Source organism: Salmo salar, chromosome 26 (assembly GCF_965601325.2).
Source record: "Salmo salar chromosome 26, fSalSal1, whole genome shotgun sequence".
Classification (NCBI taxonomy): Eukaryota; Metazoa; Chordata; class Actinopteri; order Salmoniformes; family Salmonidae; genus Salmo; species Salmo salar.
Genome location: NC_138316.1, coordinates 23,200,815 through 23,220,398, shown reverse-complemented (window position 1 = coordinate 23,220,398; position 19,584 = coordinate 23,200,815). Strand labels below are relative to the sequence as shown.

The 19,584-nt window shown below is 47.4% G+C and overlaps 2 protein-coding genes across 2 annotated transcripts; one reads left to right on the top strand and one right to left on the bottom strand.

Moving 5' to 3' along the window:
• Positions 1 to 13: 13 nt before the first annotated feature.
• c26h16orf46 (chromosome 26 C16orf46 homolog) lies at positions 14 to 4,624 on the bottom strand. The gene is made up of 3 exons (XM_014175852.3): positions 2,837 to 4,624; positions 2,225 to 2,455; positions 14 to 1,949 (listed from the first exon to the last, which is right to left on the bottom strand). The coding sequence occupies exons 2-3, from the start codon at positions 2,426 to 2,428 to the stop codon at positions 1,062 to 1,064; spliced, it is 1,092 nt and encodes a 363-aa protein (XP_014031327.1). The 5' UTR covers positions 2,429 to 2,455; positions 2,837 to 4,624; the 3' UTR covers positions 14 to 1,061.
• A 1-nt stretch (position 4,625) lies between these two features.
• On the top strand, positions 4,626 to 12,697 carry LOC106587454 (protein phosphatase 1 regulatory subunit 3E-like). The gene has a single exon (XM_014175853.3). It carries the CDS (start codon positions 4,744 to 4,746, stop codon positions 5,665 to 5,667), a length of 924 nt encoding a protein of 307 aa, XP_014031328.1. The 5' UTR covers positions 4,626 to 4,743; the 3' UTR covers positions 5,668 to 12,697.
• Positions 12,698 to 19,584: the final 6,887 nt, after the last annotated feature.

The window sequence follows — 19,584 nt, the reverse complement described above, 5'->3', positions numbered from 1 at the left end:
CAGGAATGCAGTGCTGTATAAAGCCAAGTCAGATATTTTGTTACAGGTTAAAGCACACACTACTTTTGACTTACAACACCATACTCAATATTGTACACACTCAACGTGCTCTTTTTCGGTAAATGTCAGTCACAGTTTTCACCTGGGTTGTGTGGCAGTACAAGTTAGTTTACTATGTACATGTATTATGCTCAGTCTGTTTGAATACAATATTGTAATTGTGTAAGTCATTTGGAATATGATACTTATCCCTCCGCCCACACACCTATGCTGTCACAGTCCCTCAGAATCACAGTGTGGTTCACTTCTAGCATGTAATTCAATAGGCTACCAATGACATCTTCACATGGGTTGGAACACTACAATCACTGACTGCTCATTCCATTAGAGTGCACTAGCATGCTTTGGCAATGGCTCAGATCATGTTTTGTCTTAAGGAGTTCTGACATGTCTGCAGTGTAACATTCAGGAATCCAAGAAACCGACCTAGACCTCAGCATTGTAGAGTAGGTAGCATAGTTGCTGAGTAACTAAAAGCTCAAGTGTGAGCACCACAATAAAAGCACATGCATACATTTATCACTCCATTTAAAATAATTCTCTCATATCCAGGTGCGTGGAGTGTTTGTAATTAAGGAAGGCTCATGTAACAGTTAAATTATTTCACTGAATAATCAGTGGTAACAAATTAGCATACAATGTATTCTAGCAATCTGGACTACTTTGCATTGCTGATGCTAGATTGATGGCATATTATCACAGTGATGATGGACCAAATTCTACCTTTTGATACGCATGTAACGCATTAATAAACTGGTTATACGATGAGGCTGAGGTGGTATAGCCTATAAATGACAGAACTAACAAATCTGTAAACTCATGTCAATTCCATGTAGTTTAATACGACCCAGTTTAATTCGTCACAGCTTTTTTTTTTAATACAGTCATCAGTGTCATAAAAATATGAAGAAATTCCACAGAAAGTTTCTTTTTAATCACAAACCCACAAAGGCTGAGCTTTTGGGTTGGGAGAGAGTATGGAGTGCAAAGTAACAGTCTGTTCAGAGTAGTCTCTGTGCAGAGGCTGGGATGGGCACCCTGGTTCCAATCAGAATGGGCAGCTGGGGCTCTGCACGCTTCAGGCTCTTGGTCTTCAGTCCAAAGTAGAGTCTGTGAGCACTGCTGGTCCGGGGATCCTGTCTGAGGTGTCTGTCCAGGGGGTAGGTGGCGCGGGGTAGAGGATCTGACAGTGTGCTGAGGGGCATGTCACATTTCTTGGGGACAGGGATGCTGAAAGCAGACAACAGGTGGCGGCTCTGCTGGCTCTCCACACCACCTCCGCTCTCCCCGGCAGGTGTGACACCGTCTGACCCAGCCTCTGCGGTCTCCCCGTCTGAGGCGCTGCGTCCCGGTCCAGCCTCCCCCCTCCGGAGCTGGCTGGTGACCTTAGGGTGTCTGGGCTGGGAGGCCTTCACGGGCGGTAGGACGGCGAAGCTGTTGATGATCAGCGTCATGGGACACTCTGAGGCTGAGTGGTGGTGACCCTGGGAGGGGGCCGAGCCCAGCAGTGAGTCACTGATCTCACACACCTCAGCGTTGTCCTCCACCATCTTGTCTCGGAGTGTCAGTTGCTGTGTGGCTTTCTGAAGGTCCCTGAAGGACTCTGGTGGGGACTCCTCTGAAGAGATGCTAGAGGTGTGACTGTAGGGTCTGTTCAGGAAGTCTCCCAGGGTTGTGAGGGAGGTTTTCTCCCATGGGTCCAGGGTGGAATCCCAGAAGGACTCAGGTAGGTGGGTTAAGCTGGATTCAGAGTCAGGGGGGTCGGAGAGCTTCACGAGGTCCACACACAGGTGGCAGTGGTGGTCTGTGTCTCCAGTCTTGACCCTCTTTCCTCTCCGCTGGGTCTGAACCAGGCAACCAAGTGGAGTAGTTCTGCCCCAGCCCCGGATCTGTCTCAACAGCAAACAACAGCATTAAGGGAAACGTAATTACATTTTAATCAGTGTATCGCAATTTAGAGAAAATTAGGTTTCACCTTTTAAGATGATTTCTGAGATTGAATGTAGTTATATACAGTGAATAAACATACTAACACTGTTTCACTTTGTATTAACTCACATGAAATTGAAGTGTGTATCTGGTGCCTACGCAATAACGTGACACTGGCTGAATATCATTCACAATCTAGCCAAAAATAAAAGAGTAACCGCAGTGTATTACTCACAGCTTCCTCCCATCCGGAGAGACAGAGAAACTCAAATGGCTCCTGCTCTTTGGATGAGGTATCATCGCTGATATCCAAAAGGGCATCGACATGGCCTCTGTTGGGTAGTTGGCAGCTCTGGTTCCATCCTGTGTACTCAACTGCCACACTTCTGTCTTCAGCCACTTCTACAGGCGCCTGATCCCATTCCTTGAATTTGTCCATTCTAAGATGAGCCTTTCATGGTGAAATCTGTTGAGAGTGAAAAAACATCCCTAATTAGGCATTCATCTTGTAGGCTCGTTGGTAAGAGTGGAGATAAATGTACACAAACAGCAAGCAACCTATAATTAATTGTAAGCGTTGCGAAACTATTTGTAAGATATCTGAAGATCTGTAACCTTTGACGTCAACTTTATGACATGTTAACTCAGTGTTAACAAACTTGTTAACCCTGTTTACAAAACCTGTCCATTAAATGGATTCATAAACATTCTCGCTAGCTAGCAAGAGAACCTCACATTTCTGCCTAGCTACAAACGTTAACGTTAGGTAAACACTGGCAACTTAAGTTGGAAGCTTGTTCTAACCTTAGCTGAAGCCAGAAGCAATGCTGTAAAAGAGACAACTTACCATTAAAGGGGGTCGAGTTCGACATTTTCCTCAGCAATACCATACAAGCATTTGCTCCCTGGGGGTTTTACATCCAACTTAATAGGCAGTGACATAGAATAGTCATTAAAAATGAATTACAGTTTTGCAGCTAACAGGAAACCGCCCCAAACAAAGTCAAAGATGTACTTGGCCCACGAAGTGTTTGGATAGAACGTCGTTGCCATGACAACTCCGCTACAACAGGGCGCTCAGAAGTGACGTAGAGGAAACGAAGAGGGGAAATGGGAGGGGGCGTGAGAAAACAAATTGCAGTTTACAGGTTGTTGCTAATTTCCATGTTATCTAAGAAAATGTAACAATTTCGAGCCCTGGATTTGCTGCTTGTTACAATTCGTGATTTACAGCATGGTGTCCACTATGTTGCTGACTATTTCATTCAATATCTATAATTAAGACTCATTTCTGTAATCTATAGTAAGATGTCATATACAATATAATCTAAAATAGCCCATTATAACAGTATTATAATATGCATACTATAACGTAAGGCTATAAAATAGTGGGCATGGGTCTATGTGAATTTGATTCAGATCAGTGCTTGGACTTAGATTGAAATAGGATCCGGTACTCATTTAGGTAGCAGTACTGTTTATATTTAGGTGCAGGAGCTCCACGACACGTTTGAGCTAACATTCTATAATATTAACAGGAGCTCAAGCAGTAGAACATTTCAGATGCTGGAGCTCCTACCCAAGTCAAGCACTGATTCAGATTGGCCAATGCTTCATATCTTGGCTACAGTAGGTGTAGCACATGGCGATGTGTGAAACTCTTCAGCCTGAACTGTCCCCACTTGCGCCAGCGAATAGTTAGCTTTTCGAGTGGCATCGACTGTCGCTTCTCGGTGGCAGTGGTACTCGCAAGCGGCGAGACGTCCTTTACATAGGCCTACAAATTTACATGATGTAAATTATTTACAGGTATCTAGAATATACTCTCAAAGCTAGTCCTTCTTGAAACAATAACAAAGTGGCCACCCAACTCTGTTTCGGTATTTAAAAAAAACTGAGAAAGGAAGTTGTGTGTTTTGTCGCTCATGGCCGAAATGAGATTGCCTAGCTACCCATCCACATCGCTCCGGCCAAACGCCACGCCCACTAACGTTTCCTCTCGGTGAAGCGGAATTAAATTCAGGATGAGTCGTCAGGCAAGAAATGAGACGTGCTATTCGGCACGTCGTGGTCCAGCCAGGAACAAACCTTATGACTATAATGTCATGCCTCTCACTGGGTCCCCCTAGCTCTGTGCAGTTTTATGTGCACTGTGGCTGTTTTGTGTGCTGTATTGTTGTCTCTACCTTCTTGAACTTTGTGCTGTTGACTGTGGCCAATAATGTTTGTACTATGTTGTGTTGTCATGTGTTTCTGCCTTGCTATGCTGTTGTCTTATATTGTCTTTATTTAATTTTTTTAATCCCAGGCCCCGTCCCCGCAGGAGGCCTTTTGACTTTTGGTAGGCCGTCATTGTAAATAAGAATTTGTTCTTAACTGACTTGCCTAGTTAAATAAAGGTTAAATAAATAAAAAGCTCAGCCACACACACACCTTGACTGGGGCATGCTGCTGGAAACGTGCACAAAGATAAGGGAATCCCATATTTCATATTCTTTCATGATGAACGAATGTGTATGCCTGTGAATTAAATCGAAAATGACGTTAGGTAGGCATGTCTGGTATTTGTGGTGCGTTGTTCTAGCTGCACCTGCAGAAGCTTGGTTTATTGGTTCAGAAATGCGCAGTGTCACAGTCTGACGTGATACTACGGCGCCTATCCGTGTGTTTATCTCTGATACCTGACGGCGTGTTCCTTTCTCAGTGCCTCTGATCACGACCACTTCGACTGCAGACCAGCGACTCTCCCGCTTTATGGAAACCGAGGCTGTGCGTTCTGTCGTGGTCATGCTGCCTCCCAAGAACTGCCTCCCGAGGAACTACAGCTGCATAGCTGGGTTGTTCGGGAGCTTGACAGCAGACCCGAGACTAGAAGACGAAGAGGGGATGGAGCTGAACGGAACAAGCGAGCCCATCGAGATGCACCATGTGGTGGATGAGAGACCAAGAGGCCGGGAATCCTTCCTCAAACCCCCGCAGAGTCCGAACCTGCGCCGGAGGTGCAAGTCTCTGCCGACCCCCATAGAGAGAGCGAAGCTTGAGATCTCCCGCAGCCGGAGTCCCTGCAGCCAGAAAAAGGTCCGTTTTGCCGACTCTCTGGGTCTGGAGCTCACCTCTGTGAAGCACTTCAATGACACAGACATACCCGATGTGCCGGAGCGCATAATGGCCAGATTCGACAGGGCTCCCCTCCATCTGAACCCATTTGACAAGTTCCCCAGGGCACCGACCACCCAGTCAAGTTTTATGGAGCTGCAATTCAAGAACCCCGGGACCCTACCAGGCTTTACTGAGAAAGTGAAAGAAGTGAAAGTGTTGTTGGAGTCTGCTGAAGCCGACGAGTTCAGTCTGTCCGGCGTCGTGCGGGTTTTGAACATGGCTTTCGAGAAAAGTGTCTATTTGAGGTTTTCAATCAACAACTGGATAACCTTCATGGACAGTCTGACATCATATGTCCCAGAATCAAGTGACGGTGTGACAGACAAATTCTCCTTTAAGATAATCACCCCAACGACGTTTCTGGAGAGCGGAGGCACGTTCCAGTTTGCCATTAGATACTGCGTTGGTGGAGATGAGTATTGGGACAATAATGACGGGGTCAACTACAAAGTGCGACGCCACAGATTTAAGATTTCCCCACCCCGTGAGTGGGAGGATGGCTGGATTCACTTCATCTAACCTGCATGTGCCCTTGGCGTTCTCACCGGCGCACTGTGTGTGTAAAGCACGCAATCTCTCAACGGGCACTGCTTTACCATAATGAAGAATAGGGCTACCATAGGCTATAGCCTCTACACATTGTGTTAATGATCCAACCGCCGTGTCCAGCTGTACACTCACTCATTTTTTTTAATTGTTTGGGTTATGTTTTTTTCACCACCATCACATTCGTTTTGTTTCATGTCATTATGTTTGACAGATTTGACAGGATTGAAGGACAAGCCCTTCATTAGGTGTCCGCCGTGGGAGGTAAATCTGCTGTATGATAATTAGCCTTGGTATTGGGGACTTTGTAGTCCTGTGCCCTTTGGTGTGGCCCGACTATACTCTTATGTAATGCAGGGACATGTGCCATTGAAAACGTGCCAGGAATATACCCCATTTAAGCGTCACTGTCCCTCTCTAAAACGAAGCGATGCTCGCTTCAATCCCCACTTTTGACTATTTCATTAAACATCTTTTGCGATGTCTTAACTGTCAACGACTGCTTATAAAAAACGGAGGAAAATTGTTATGAAAACACTAAGACAGCTTCTCGCCCGTCTTCTCTCTGTTTATTTCCGATAGCATGGGACTGTGCTCACGTGCATCCCCCTGTGTAACTGTCATGCATGCTTTCAATCAGATTGTCTCATCTGAAAACTCCAGCGGATGGGGCAGGCCGAAGCTCAGTCACAACAAGATTCGCACTGGATCAACAAAGGAAATATCAAATTGTCATTTGTTTTACCAATTCCTCATCTTTTCATCTTCTTGGATATGCCTTATAATACCCCTTATAACTAAAGGGGAACGCTGCTGTGGGAAATGATTAAACCCTCCTCTCTCTGTAGCACTGCTCAACGAGATGATGTTAGAAAAAGGAAATCATCCCACGAGCCTTGTTCGCTGGTTATAAATGCACCCGAATTTTTTCTCCAGAGGATGGTAACCAATAGCGGGAGAGTTGACTGGGTCAGAGTGGAGCCCTACAGTCTAGCAGTTGGCTAGCCTATTAGGATGCTCTGGTATGACCCAAAACATGTAACATAATAATATGTGGATCTTTCCCACTCTAAAATGCCAAATAATGCATATGCTATATGCATTATTTTAAACTAGAGAACATGTATATTTGACAAAAAAAAACTATTGTACAGAACATTTTGTTCAGGATCTTATAGTAGATTTTTCTCTGCAGTGCAGTCAGTCTGCATGTATCTGACAGGTGATATTTTACAACATTCCTGTTGTGACACTCTTGATCTCAACCAGTCGCAATAATTCACCAGGTGTCTTGTAAACAATAGTTGAGGATAGCTCTAACCCTAAGGTCCACTGCAGAATCAGTCACCACTGCCTCACCCATACAGTATCTCTACCTTCTTCAAGGTTGAGCTTTAATGACAAAATCCACACAGATATCACTCCATTTTACAACTGTTATTACACAATGATAAATTACAGAGACAGATACTGTTGGACGTTTGTTTCTGTTCCTTGTTGGACCTGAAATGCAACTGTTGCTGTGGGAAATTATACATTTACCTCAGATCGTTTCTAGAGTGCAGACCTGACGATCTTCCAAATATTCCAGGTTTTTCTCCTTTTATTCAGGTTGAACAAAACAAAACATTATTTTTTTATGAAGTACAGTAGAACCAAAATAGTCAAACTCATGCCATTTTTAAAACACACCCAGTCCAGTAAAACAGTAGCATTTCATTGTCAGTATTTTGTAAATAACTTCCACTGTGTAATGTTGTATTTTACAGTACAACTATGGTGATGACAGCATCTGAACTACTTTTACTGATTTCAAAGTTGTAATGTTAGACTTGGCTGATGATATAGAAAAGAGCAGTGTTTGTTTGGTAGGACTACATATTGTACAGTTGAAGCTATTGCACTGGTGCTTCAAGCTGAACTCATTTGTTGGCACATTGGCATCACATAATGCATGTGTAAAACTCCTTCCACTGAGGGCCGAGTGTCTGCTGGTTTTTGCTCCACCCCTGTACTTGATTGATGAATTAAGGTCACCAATTAGTAAGGAACTCCTCTCACCTGGTTGTCTTTGACACCCCTGACATGAGGTGAGGGAGCTCATTATGGATGGATGGCAAACTAACCTTAGGTTATGTAATGCAACAGCCCACATCACAAACGGTTTGTCTACATGTGTACTGGATGTACACCATGTTTAAATTAGAGTTTGTATTTATTTGGGTTGTTATAATTTGTGGGAGTTTTCTATGACATGAATGCTTGGAATGTATCAATATTTTGTTTTGAGTAGGATGCCTCTGAGAGATCAGCAACTTGGAGATGTATCTGTTTAGAAAATGGAATGCATCTCTGAGACTAACAGATGTAGTTATATAATATAGTTAGTTACTGTTGTCTGGCTATGGTGGTCAGTAAGAAAAGCCTGTGTTTACATGAGCCAGGACTTGGACAGGAGCTTGGCCAGACTATTCAACCCTTGAGATTGAAAATGGAAAATAGACTACTCATGTGACCACTGAGCATGTCCTAATGACTCAAACAATTTAGCAGAGTTGTTTGGCTTATAGCAGAGTTGTTTAGTTTCCAGAGTCCAGCAGTTGTCTCTTTCTAATATCTCCATGGGAAATCTGTAGAGCCTGGTTGGAACAAAATAACCTCACTCATGGTCTCACGTCCACCATGACATTAACCGACCTCTAGGGCTGCACGATATGGGCAAACAAATGTAATAGCGATTTTTATTTTTAACAAATATGGTTATTGCGATTTGACGTGCGATAAATATCAAAATATTTGTGTTAACTGTTGGAATTATAGAAATAGATTGAATTATATTAAGAAGCTAAGTGGAAAGCAGCATCGTTCTTGTTTGGAACAATTTGTTGACTGCATTGACCTGACGGAACAACATGTAAATTTATAGTCAATCATCTAACAGCCAGGGGGAGGAACTGCGCTGCTTGAGTGACAGGGGCGAGGCTTAGTGTGTGTGGGAAGCAACCGCAAGATGAGAAAAAAACGTTAAAACCTGAAGTTACTCACGGCTGAGATGTGTTTGAAAATATTGCATTTGATATGGATCTCTTGCGATATGGATATTGCACATGTCAATATATAATTTTGATGTATATTCGATTAATTGTGCAGCCCACTCTTGAGTTGAGACATAACCATTGGTTGACAACTGGTTGGCCTCACTGTGTTCAGAAGAATGCTAGTCTGTGCAGTCAGTGAGTTCCACACACGGCAGCTGTATCTCCACAAAGACTACTGTGGTTAACAAGATGTCAAGCCTTGTCAGAGATTGTTTTATGTTCTTAAGTCTGATGAAATATAATGGTTATTTTTCCTCATGTAGCTTTTGCTTATGATTTCTGTTAACTGTAAATATTCTCTCAATAAGTGTACATGTAGTACAGTATGATTTCACTCATGAATTGTTTCAATCATAACAGTTCAATTTGTGAATATGTCATGGAGGTAAAGATGTTTTATAGGGGAAGGATGAAAGGCATCCAGAAACAGACAGTATAGGGTTTGTCAACACAATGTGAGCTATATGGATCACTCCAATATATTGGTATCACTCCGCGCCGGAGGGATACATGCAAGCTGAAGGATTTACAGATTTACTCCCGTGTACACCTGTGTCACGGCTGGGGTCCGCCCCTGTATATAGACCCCATGGCCGCGACACGTTCTCTATACATTTTTTGAGGCGCCTCTAGCACCGTAGAGGATTGGAGTGATCCATATAGCTCACATAACCGTGGTTACATGCATAACCGTCATTATGTTTCATTATATTGGATCACTCCAATATATTGGTATACACGTACCAGATTAGTCGGTGCTAGAGGGACCCGGCCAGCCAGCGGCGAAGTGCGAGACCGAGACGCAGGGACTGTCAATGTGGAACGGGGTCCCGGCCCTGTCCCCGGAAGGGGAGGCGACGCCCAGGACCGCTAAACCAACCGCAGAGGGAGATGCCACATGTACCCGATAGTACCTAGCAAAATGTGCAAGAAGAAGCCCAGCTGGCCGCAACACAGATCTCAGCGAGGGGAACTCCTCTCAATAGAGCCAAGGACGCAGCCACACCTCATGTTGAATGTGCCATCACAGATCCCAGCACTGGCATGCCATCCAGGTGGTATGCTGTCGTAATCGTGTCCACGATCCAGTGAGAGAGCCTCTGCTTTGACAGCCCAGCCCACAGGACTCTCTCACCATAGCAGACAAAGAGCTGGTCTGTTGTTCTCACTCACTGTGTCCTCCACATAGGCAACCAGTGCCCTCACAGGGCACAGCATGCCAGAGGGAGGCCCAGACTCCCCCACCACTGCAGGGGGATCGTAAGCAGACAGGATAAAAGGGATGTTCACATGCCTGTCTGACATATCCTTCGGGAGGAATGAAGGGTTGGGGTGGAGAGATATACTCCTCCCCTCGGGGTCCACCCGGTAGCACTCAGAACTTACAGGAAGAGCATAGAGCTCACCCACCTCTTCAAGAAAGCCACCTTCATAGAGAGGTGTTTCAGGGAGGCAGACTCCAACGGTTCGAAAGCCAGCTTTGCCAAAGCTGCCAAGACCACATCCAGATCCCAGCTTGCCATTGAGTGGGTCCTAGTTGGACGCAGGTGACAAACACCCTTCATAAACCTGGAGACCAAGGGATGGCGCCCCACTGGCCTGTCCATCCACCCCACATGGCAGGCAGATATAGTGGCTAAATACCTGCTCAGTGTAGAGGCTGCCAAGCCCTCATCCAAGAGAGACTGCAGGTATTGGAGGACATACTGCACCCCGCACGACTCGGGCACAACCTCAATACCAGTGCACCAAGAGCAGAACAACCGCCAGCACAACTGGTATGCCGCGGTTGTAGCCGGCGCCCTTGCGTTCTGCATGGTGTTCATTACTCCCTCCTGTAGTCCTAACATGGATCCTTGGTGCCGTTTAGTGGCCAAGCCCACAGACTGAGGCGGTGCGGCCTCGGATGGTCACAGAGTTCCCCTGGCCTGAGACAGCAAGTCCGGTCTCAGGGGAAGTTGTCAAGATGTCCCAGACAACAGGGACAGGAAAAGGCTGAACAAGGGTTGTCTGGGCCAGTATGGGGCCACCAGAAGCAGACAATGCTCTGCCATCCTGGTCCTGTCCAGCACAGCCTGGATCAGGGGAAAAGGGGGGAATGTGTAAAGCTCCAGCCCTGGCCAATCGTGAGCCAGAGCATCCAAGCCAAGAGGCCCTGGTGTCTCTGACATGGAGTACCACAGGGGCAGTGTGCATTGTCCAGAGAGGCAAACAGATCCACCTGCACCCTCCCGAACTTGTCCCACAGGTGCTGCACCACCTGGGGATGTAGGCTCCAGTCCCAAGATGGTTGGCCCTCCCTAGAGAGCATATCCGCTGCCACACTCAGGATGTCAGGTACGTGCGCTGCGCATAGAGATGCTAGACAGCCCAGAGCTCCCATGCTATAAGATTGAGGCGGTGGGACCTCAGTCCACCCTGATGGTTGATGTAAGCCACCACTGTGGTGTTGTCCTTTCTCACCAGGACATGTCTTCCTTTCAGATGTGGAAGGAAAGACCGCAGGGCCACGGAGTCGTAGTGTAACGCTAACAAAACACAAGCATGACAAACCACGGGCGGAAGATACAGATCAACCATGCGCAGCAAGTGGAGCACTCAAGAGGAGGGGCTGGCCATGTGGCCAACTGCTCCAGGCTGCAAAACAGCCAGTGAGTATACTTTCACGCAAGATATTACACTTACCAGTGATTTACCAAGCGAACTTCAGAAAGTTTGTACCTCAAACCATACGGACGTCTGCCGAGAAAATGAAAGAGAATGTGTCGTGGCCATGGGGTCTATATACAGGGGCGGACCCCAGCCGTGACACAGGTGTACACGGGAGTAAATCTGTAAATCCTCACCTCGGATGTATCCCTCCGCCGCGGAGTGATACCAATATATCGGAGTGATCCAATATAGGGAAATATAACCACATTTTATGAGCACTCGCTGATGTTTATCTGTTTTATGTGTCGCATATTGAATGTCTTTCTGCTACCATATTATGTCATGTAATAGCATTTCAAAAACAGGATTGCAAGCGGTGGATGGATACCCAACTCAGAACTAGAAAGTAATCTAAAAACAATCTGAACAAAATAGAATTTCAGGAAATTTCCTTTAAAACTGCGGAACGCCACTGAACCTTAGGCCAAAATGTGGGCGGGGTCCCAGGAATGATAGGGTTATTGTATAAGGTGTAACTAAAGATGGTTCCATTGCCTTATGTTTAGAGTTCATACTGAAATGAACACATAAGAGGTCTAAGCTGTGAAGGGATGTTATGGTAGGTTGATCAACATGTGCTAATAGTCTCGAGCAGTCAAATCATACTGGATAGTATGTTCTGGGGCTAAGCTGAGGGGATCTTTAGACTAAAGAGTTGCATGCATGCCACTAAAGACAAAATACACTTTGAAGTATCTGAAACATCTGAAAGGAGTGACTAATGATTGTAATATTGAGCTAGGAAAAGAGGCATGGTTTGGTTTGGTATGTCTCTTATGACTTTACACGTATTCCTGTGAATTGCTACTAACCAAGATGTTCTCCATCCCCAGTCATGTTTGATACACAGCTTTCTCTCTCACTGTGAAACGTTATACATCTGAAATAGTTTAGATCAAGTTCATTTTACTCATATGTGGAGTGGAGGAAGTGAATTTCCCTTGGTTTGAACTATAAGGTTATCAGTATTCTTCTTTTGAACCTATGCAAACCTTACTACTGCAATCCATCATCTGTCTGTGTTGATGTGTCTTGGTGTCTGACGTATTGTTTGGAGCTAATGTTTATCACTGTATTCTGGCCGTTTGCATGCACGGCGGAAGTACCCCTGTTATTTTTATGGTGAGTTTGTAATGTAGCCTATATTTTATTGAAACAACGGCAATAAAGGCCTTTGTGATGGGAAATTGAAACGTGTTTTAGTTTTGTCCATTTCCTTTATCACGCTACAATCAGCAGCATGGTATAATTAAGCAATAAGGCACGAGGGGGTGTGGTACATGGCCAATATACCACGAATAAGGGCTGTTCTTATGCACTACGCATCGCGGAGTGCCTGGACACAGCCCTTAGCCGTCGTATATTGGTCATATACCACAAACCCCCAAAGTGCCTTATTGCTATTATAAACTGGTTACCAATGTAATTAGATCAGTAAAAATACATGTTTTGTCATACCTGTGGTATATGGTCTGATATACCACGGCTGTCAGCCAATCAGCATTCAGTGCTCGAGCCACCCAGTTTATAATAACCTTTACCTTAACCTTTCATTACAATAGCTTTAACTCAATTAGAATCAATGTCACAGTATCCTCTGAGAGGACACAGGTTTATTACAAAGCTCTACAGATGAATTTCCCTGCAGGGTGTGATTTTGATTGTATTATGAGAGATCTCATTTTCTCCTCTGAATGCTCCACTGCTGTCTGTCTGCTCTGAGCTGACTGGCTCATTTATCAGATGACCGTCTAATCCACACAGGGCCCTAGTCCTGTAGGACATAACATTTCTTGCTGCGCTGCAGATGCCAGCTGCCCAGCGCCTCGCTGCAGTCATGACGAGACACATGTCCTTGAATTGACCAGCTTTGTCGGCACGCCCCCTCAGCGTTGCATGGGTGGGGTTGCATGGGTGGTTTTGGAGGGCAGGAGGACAGGCTGAGGGATATCTTGTGATCAGGAGAGTTGACTTCAGACACAATTTTGTCTCTGACATGTAGGCTATATAACCAAGAAGAGGTACTCTTGGTGTCCTTGACTTTTTCCATTCTGATGGATGGGCATATTCTTATGTCTTCATGGTATAGGTTATCTATTTTATATGCAAGGGCACACAGAGTTCCAGTTACAGCCGTATGGTATTACCATGACATTTCATTAGCTATTGATCTATTCTGTAACGGTTGTCTTCATGAATGGACCAAGGCGCAGCAGGTATGTGAATACTCATGGTTATTTTATTACCAAAAAAAGAGTAAAGCATCCACTTGAAAAAACAATGACGGTGACAACAGTAGCAGTTTTACAGGCTATACACGCAGTGTAAAAACAACTACCCACAAAACCAAGTGACAAACATACTCCTACATATATGACTCCCAATCAGGAACAACGATCCCCAGCTGTTCCTGATCAGGAGTCACAAGACCAACACAGAACAATCACACACACAAGACTGCCACGTCCTGACCCCAAAACTACAACAACAGCTCCATCTGCTGGTCAGGACGTGACAGTACCCCCCCCCCTCAAGGTGCAGACCCCGGAATGCACCTAACAACGAAAAAACACCAACAAACAAAATCCCCAACAAAACCCATAAACAATAACCCCTAAACAATAAGGGAGGGAAGGGAGGGTGGCTGCCGTCAACGACGGCACTGTGCTACACCCTCCCTCCCCAACCCACCTATCCTGGAGGTGGCTCCGGTGCAGGACGTGGACCCTGCTCCACCCTCGGCGTCGCCCACTTCGGTGGAGCCGATAGCTGCGCCAGGCAGACGGACCCCTCGAGCCGGGCCGGAGGACAGGAGGGCCCCTCGGGCTGGGCCGGGGGACAGGAGGGCCCCTCGGGCTGGGCCGGGGGGCAGGAGGGCCCCTGGGCCGGGGGGCAGGAGGGCCCCTCGGGCTGGGCCGGGGAGCAGGAGGGCCCCTCGGGCTGGGCCGGGGAGCAGGAGGGCCCCTCGGGCTGGGCCGGGGAGCAGGAGGGCCCCTCGGGCTGGGCCGGGGAGCAGGAGGGCCCCTCGGGCTGGGCCGGGGAGCAGGAGGGCCCCTCGGGCTGGGCCGGGGAGCAGGAGGGCCCCTCGGGCTGGGCCGGAGAGCAGGAGGGCCCCTCGGGCTGGGCCGGGGAGCAGGAGGGCCCCTCGGGCTGGGCCGGAAGGCATGCGGGCCACTCGGGCTGGGCCGGAAGGCATGCGGGCCACTCGGGCTGGGCCGGAAGGCATGCGGGCCACTCGGGCTGGGCCGGAAGGCATGCGGGCCACTCGGGCTGGGCCGGAAGGCATGCGGGCCACTCGGGCTGGGCCGGAAGGCATGCGGGCCACTCGGGCTGGACCGGAGGGCAGGAGGACCACTCGGGCTGATCCTGACAGGCCGGGCACCCTGGCAGATCAGGGCAGGCGGGCACCTCTGGCAGAACCGGGCAGTCCGGCCACTCTGGCAGAACAGGGCAGTCCGGCCACTCTGGCAGAACAGGGCAGTCCGGCCACTCTGGCAGAACAGGGCAGTCCGGCCACTCTGGCAGAACAGGGCAGTCCGGCCACTCTGGCAGAACAGGGCAGTCCGGCCACTCTGGCAGAACAGGGCAGTCCGGCCACTCTGGCAGAACAGGGCAGTCCGGCCACTCTGGCAGAACAGGGCAGTCCGGCCACTCTGGCAGAACAGGGCAGTCCGGCCACTCCGGCAGAACAGGGCAGTCCGGCCACTCCGGCAGAACAGGGCAGTCCGGCCACTCCGGCAGAACAGGGCAGTCCGGCCACTCCGGCAGAACAGGGCAGTCCGGCCACTCCGGCAGTTCAGGGCAGTCCGGCCACTCCGGCAGTTCAGGGCAGTCCGGCCACTCCGGCAGTTCAGGGCAGTCCGGCCACTCCGGCAGTTCAGGGCAGTCCGGCCACTCCGGCAGTTCAGGGCAGTCCGGCCACTCCGGCAGTTCAGGGCAGTCCGGCCACTCCGGCAGTTCAGGGCAGTCCGGCCACTCCGGCAGTTCAGGGCAGTCCGGCCACTCCGGCAGTTCAGGGCAGTCTGACCTCTCTGGCGACTGTTGACTGGCGGGCAGCTCTGACGACTGTTGACTGGCGGGCAGCTCTGACGACTGTTGACTGGCGGGCAGCTCTGACGACTGTTGACTGGCGGGCAGCTCTGACGACTGTTGACTGGCGGGCAGCTCTGACGACTGTTGACTGGCGGGCAGCTCTGACGACTGTTGACTGGCGGGCAGCTCTGACGACTGTTGACTGGCGGGCAGCTCTGACGACTGTTGACTGGCGGGCAGCTCTGACGACTGTTGACTGGCGGGCAGCTCTGGTGATGGTTGACTGGCGAGGCTGGGTTGACACACTAGACTCCTGATGCGCGGGGCTGGTATAGGACGTGCCAGCCCGGAGACACGCACCTCCATGCTAGTGCGTCTGGCGGGAAACACCGGACCGAAAGGGCGCACTGGCGGTCTTGAGTGCAGGGTTGGCATCACCCCTTCCGGCTCGATGCTCCCCTTGCCCTGGCACCTGCGGGGCGCTGGTACTGGGCGCACTGGGCTGTGCGTCCGTATAGGCGAGATGGTGCGCACCTCAGCGTAACATGGCGCCCTCCACCTCGTACGCACCTCCCTGTAGTCACGGGTAGCTGGCTTACGGCTCTTCCCTGGCCTGGCCAAGCTACCCGTGTGCCCCCCCCCAAAAAAATCTTGGGGGTGCCTCTCGGGTTTCCTAGCCAACCGTGTTCCAGCGTAACTTTCCCGATGGTTCCTCTGTCCAGCTGCCTCCACTCTCCTGAGTGCCTCCACCTGTTCCCATGGGAGGCGATCCCTTCCGGCCAGGATCTCTTCCCAGGTGTAGGCTCCCTTGCCGTCCAGGACGTCCTCCCATGTCCATTGTTCCCTTTTTCTCTCCTGTGGCTTCCTCCTCTTCTGCTGCTTGGTCCTTTGGTGGTGGGTAGTTCTGTAACGGTTGTCTTCATGAATGGACCAAGGCGCAGCAGGTATGTGAATACTCATGGTTATTTTATTACCAAAAAAAGAGTAAAGCATCCACTTGAAAAAACAATGACGGTGACAACAGTAGCAGTTTTACAGGCTATACACGCAGTGTAAAAACAACTACCCACAAAACCAAGTGACAAACATACTCCTACATATATGACTCCCAATCAGGAACAACGATCCCCAGCTGTTCCTGATCAGGAGTCACAAGACCAACACAGAACAATCACACACACAAGACTGCCACGTCCTGACCCCAAAACTACAACAACAGCTCCATCTGCTGGTCAGGACGTGACAATTCAATAGATTGCATTTAGCTCTCCATTGACTAGTTTCCTCTCAAAATATTGATTGCTCTGGAGCACACTCCTATAGGATGGAATCTTAATAGTAAAAGACTATAGGATGAATCTTAATAGTGAAAGACTCAATAGGACTGAATCTTTATAGTAAAAGACTCTATAGGACTGAATCTTAATAATGAAAGACTCTATAGGACTGAATCTTAATAATGAAAGACTCTATAGGACTGAATCTTAATAATTAAAGACTCTATAGGACTGAATCTTAATAATGAAAGACTCTATAGGACTGGATCTTAATAATGAAAGACTCTATAGGACTGGATCTTAATAGCTGGTTCAGAGTGGAGGACAGATTGACTGCATCAGTGCTGCTCTTTGTAACAAGTATTGATATGCTGAAAGTAATGAAATTGTCTGTTCAGCCAGTTAACACACAGCTCAAAAACCCATATATACCCCACAAGACTAGCAATCAGGCGTCTCTTCACAGTCCCCAAGTCCAGAACAGAGGCTGGGAGACACACAATACTGTATAGAGCAATGACTATATGTTATTCTCTTCCACCTCAGGTAACTCAGGCAAGAAGTACAATCTATAAAATAATACAATAAAACAACACGTCAAGGAACAACGAGGACTGTGAAGAGACACGCACACACACACGCACACACACACACATTATTCTTTGGTTGTGTTCTTTAGCTGCGACAGCCTGAAAGTGTAGACATGACAAAGCACTTGAATGTTTAAGATGAGTATTATTAATGTATTTATTTTATCCTTCTTCTTAAAAAAGAGTTACACTCGTTAGTCGTAGTGTTCTTAGTTTAAATGTGTGTTGCTGTTCTTGTCCATTAGTGCTCTGTATTTTGTCATGGTCTATGTTTTGTGTGGACCCCAGGAAGAATCGCTGCTGCTACTTCAACATCTAATGGGGACCCGAATAGAAATCACAAAAAAATCACATTGAGTCAGTAGCAGGGAATATATCAACAGAGAGCCTGCCGTCCAAAATCCCCCATTGACTTCATGGGCACTATGTCATTACAAGTTCTTCTTTTGAACATCTTGGCAACAAGCTTTTTAGAGAGCTGATGTAGAACCAGAGCATGAAGTACAGTAAGGTGTCTTTCCATTATATGGGATATCACAAAATGGGTTGATCCTAACCCTACCTCTAACCCTGGCAGTGTTACAGTCATAGTTCTATGTGGTTAATCACATCAGAAGGAAATGGGATCAATCATTTGTATTTTTTATTTAAACTTTCTTTAACTAGACAAGTCAGTTAAGAACAAATTCTTATTTACAATGACGGTCTACCCCGGCCAAACCTGGACGACGCTGGGCCAATTGTGTGCCGCACTATGGGACTCCCAATCACGGCCGGTTGTGATACAGCCTGGAATCGGTTGTGATACAGCCTGGAATCGGTTGTGATACAGCCTGGAATCGGTTGTGATACAGCCTGGTATCGGTTGTGATACAGCCTGGTATCGGTTGTGATACAGCCTGGAATCGGTTGTGATACAGCCTGGTATCGGTTGTGATACAGCCTGGTATCGGTTGTGATACAGCCTGGTATCGGTTGTGATACAGCCTGGTATCGGTTGTGATACAGCCTGGAATCGGTTGTGATACAGCCTGGTATCGGTTGTGATACAGCCTGGTATCGGTTGTGATACAGCCTGGAATCGGTTGTGATACAGCCTGGTATCGGTTGTGATACAGCCTGGTATCGGTTGTGATACAGCCTGGAATCGGTTGTGATACAGCCTGGAATCGGTTGTGATACAGCCTGGAATCGGTTGTGATACAGCCTGGAATCGGTTGTGATGCAGCCTGGGGTCTGTAGTGACACCTCTAGAACTAACATGCAGTGCCTTAGACTGTTGCACCACTCGGGAGCCCAAAGATTTAATTAAAACAAATTGAACCATTGATTGACAATATTGGTTCAATCCAATACCTCAATATGTCAACATCTATCATTCTTAATTAAACATAACTAATTGAATGTGTGAATGTGTACTATTGGATTGTGTTGGTATATACTGTATAGTGACTGTTGTTATTGAACCTTCAGGGTGTCAGAAGAACAAGGTAATCCTGAGTAATCCTACAGTATGACACATTATCTAGGCCTGGTCTGTAACGTTACTGTATGTTGGTGTATCATGTATGTGTCACATCCGTGTCACGTTCCCTTGTGCTTCCCCCCCATGCTTAGTTAGGCTGTGCTTCTCCCCAGAGTGGTGAGTGACCTGTGCTGGCTCACAGTTAGATGGGAAGGGGAGTGTGGAGTGGTGCTTAGGCATGGTCCTGTTGATGGAAATCTGATAGTTTATAGCTGCACAACAGGCCCAGCAGGTCACCTTGTATACCTTATTCTAGGTGTTTCCAATCCTGGTTCTGGTGTGTGACATGAATTTATGTGACATTTATTTGTCATACATTTTGAAAAGCTCTGGAAATGATATAGCTTTATTTATAAAACATTACACATCACCCTAAACCAGGATAGAATGCTCTACGTTTTTAATATGAGGAATGCTCAAATGTAGTACTATATCGGTCTGTGTGTGTGTGTGCGTGAGTGCATGTGTGTGTATGGATGTGTGACACATATGTGTGTGTGGTTGTGTGATGCTTGTGTGTGTGACCGTGTGTGTACCTGTGTGTGTACGTTCATGCTTGCATGCGTGTGCGCTCATTTATCAGTCTCTCATCATGGGGTGGTAATCAGACGTAAAGTAATGTGCTGTGTGTCATAACCACTGTGTTAAAGTGCTCA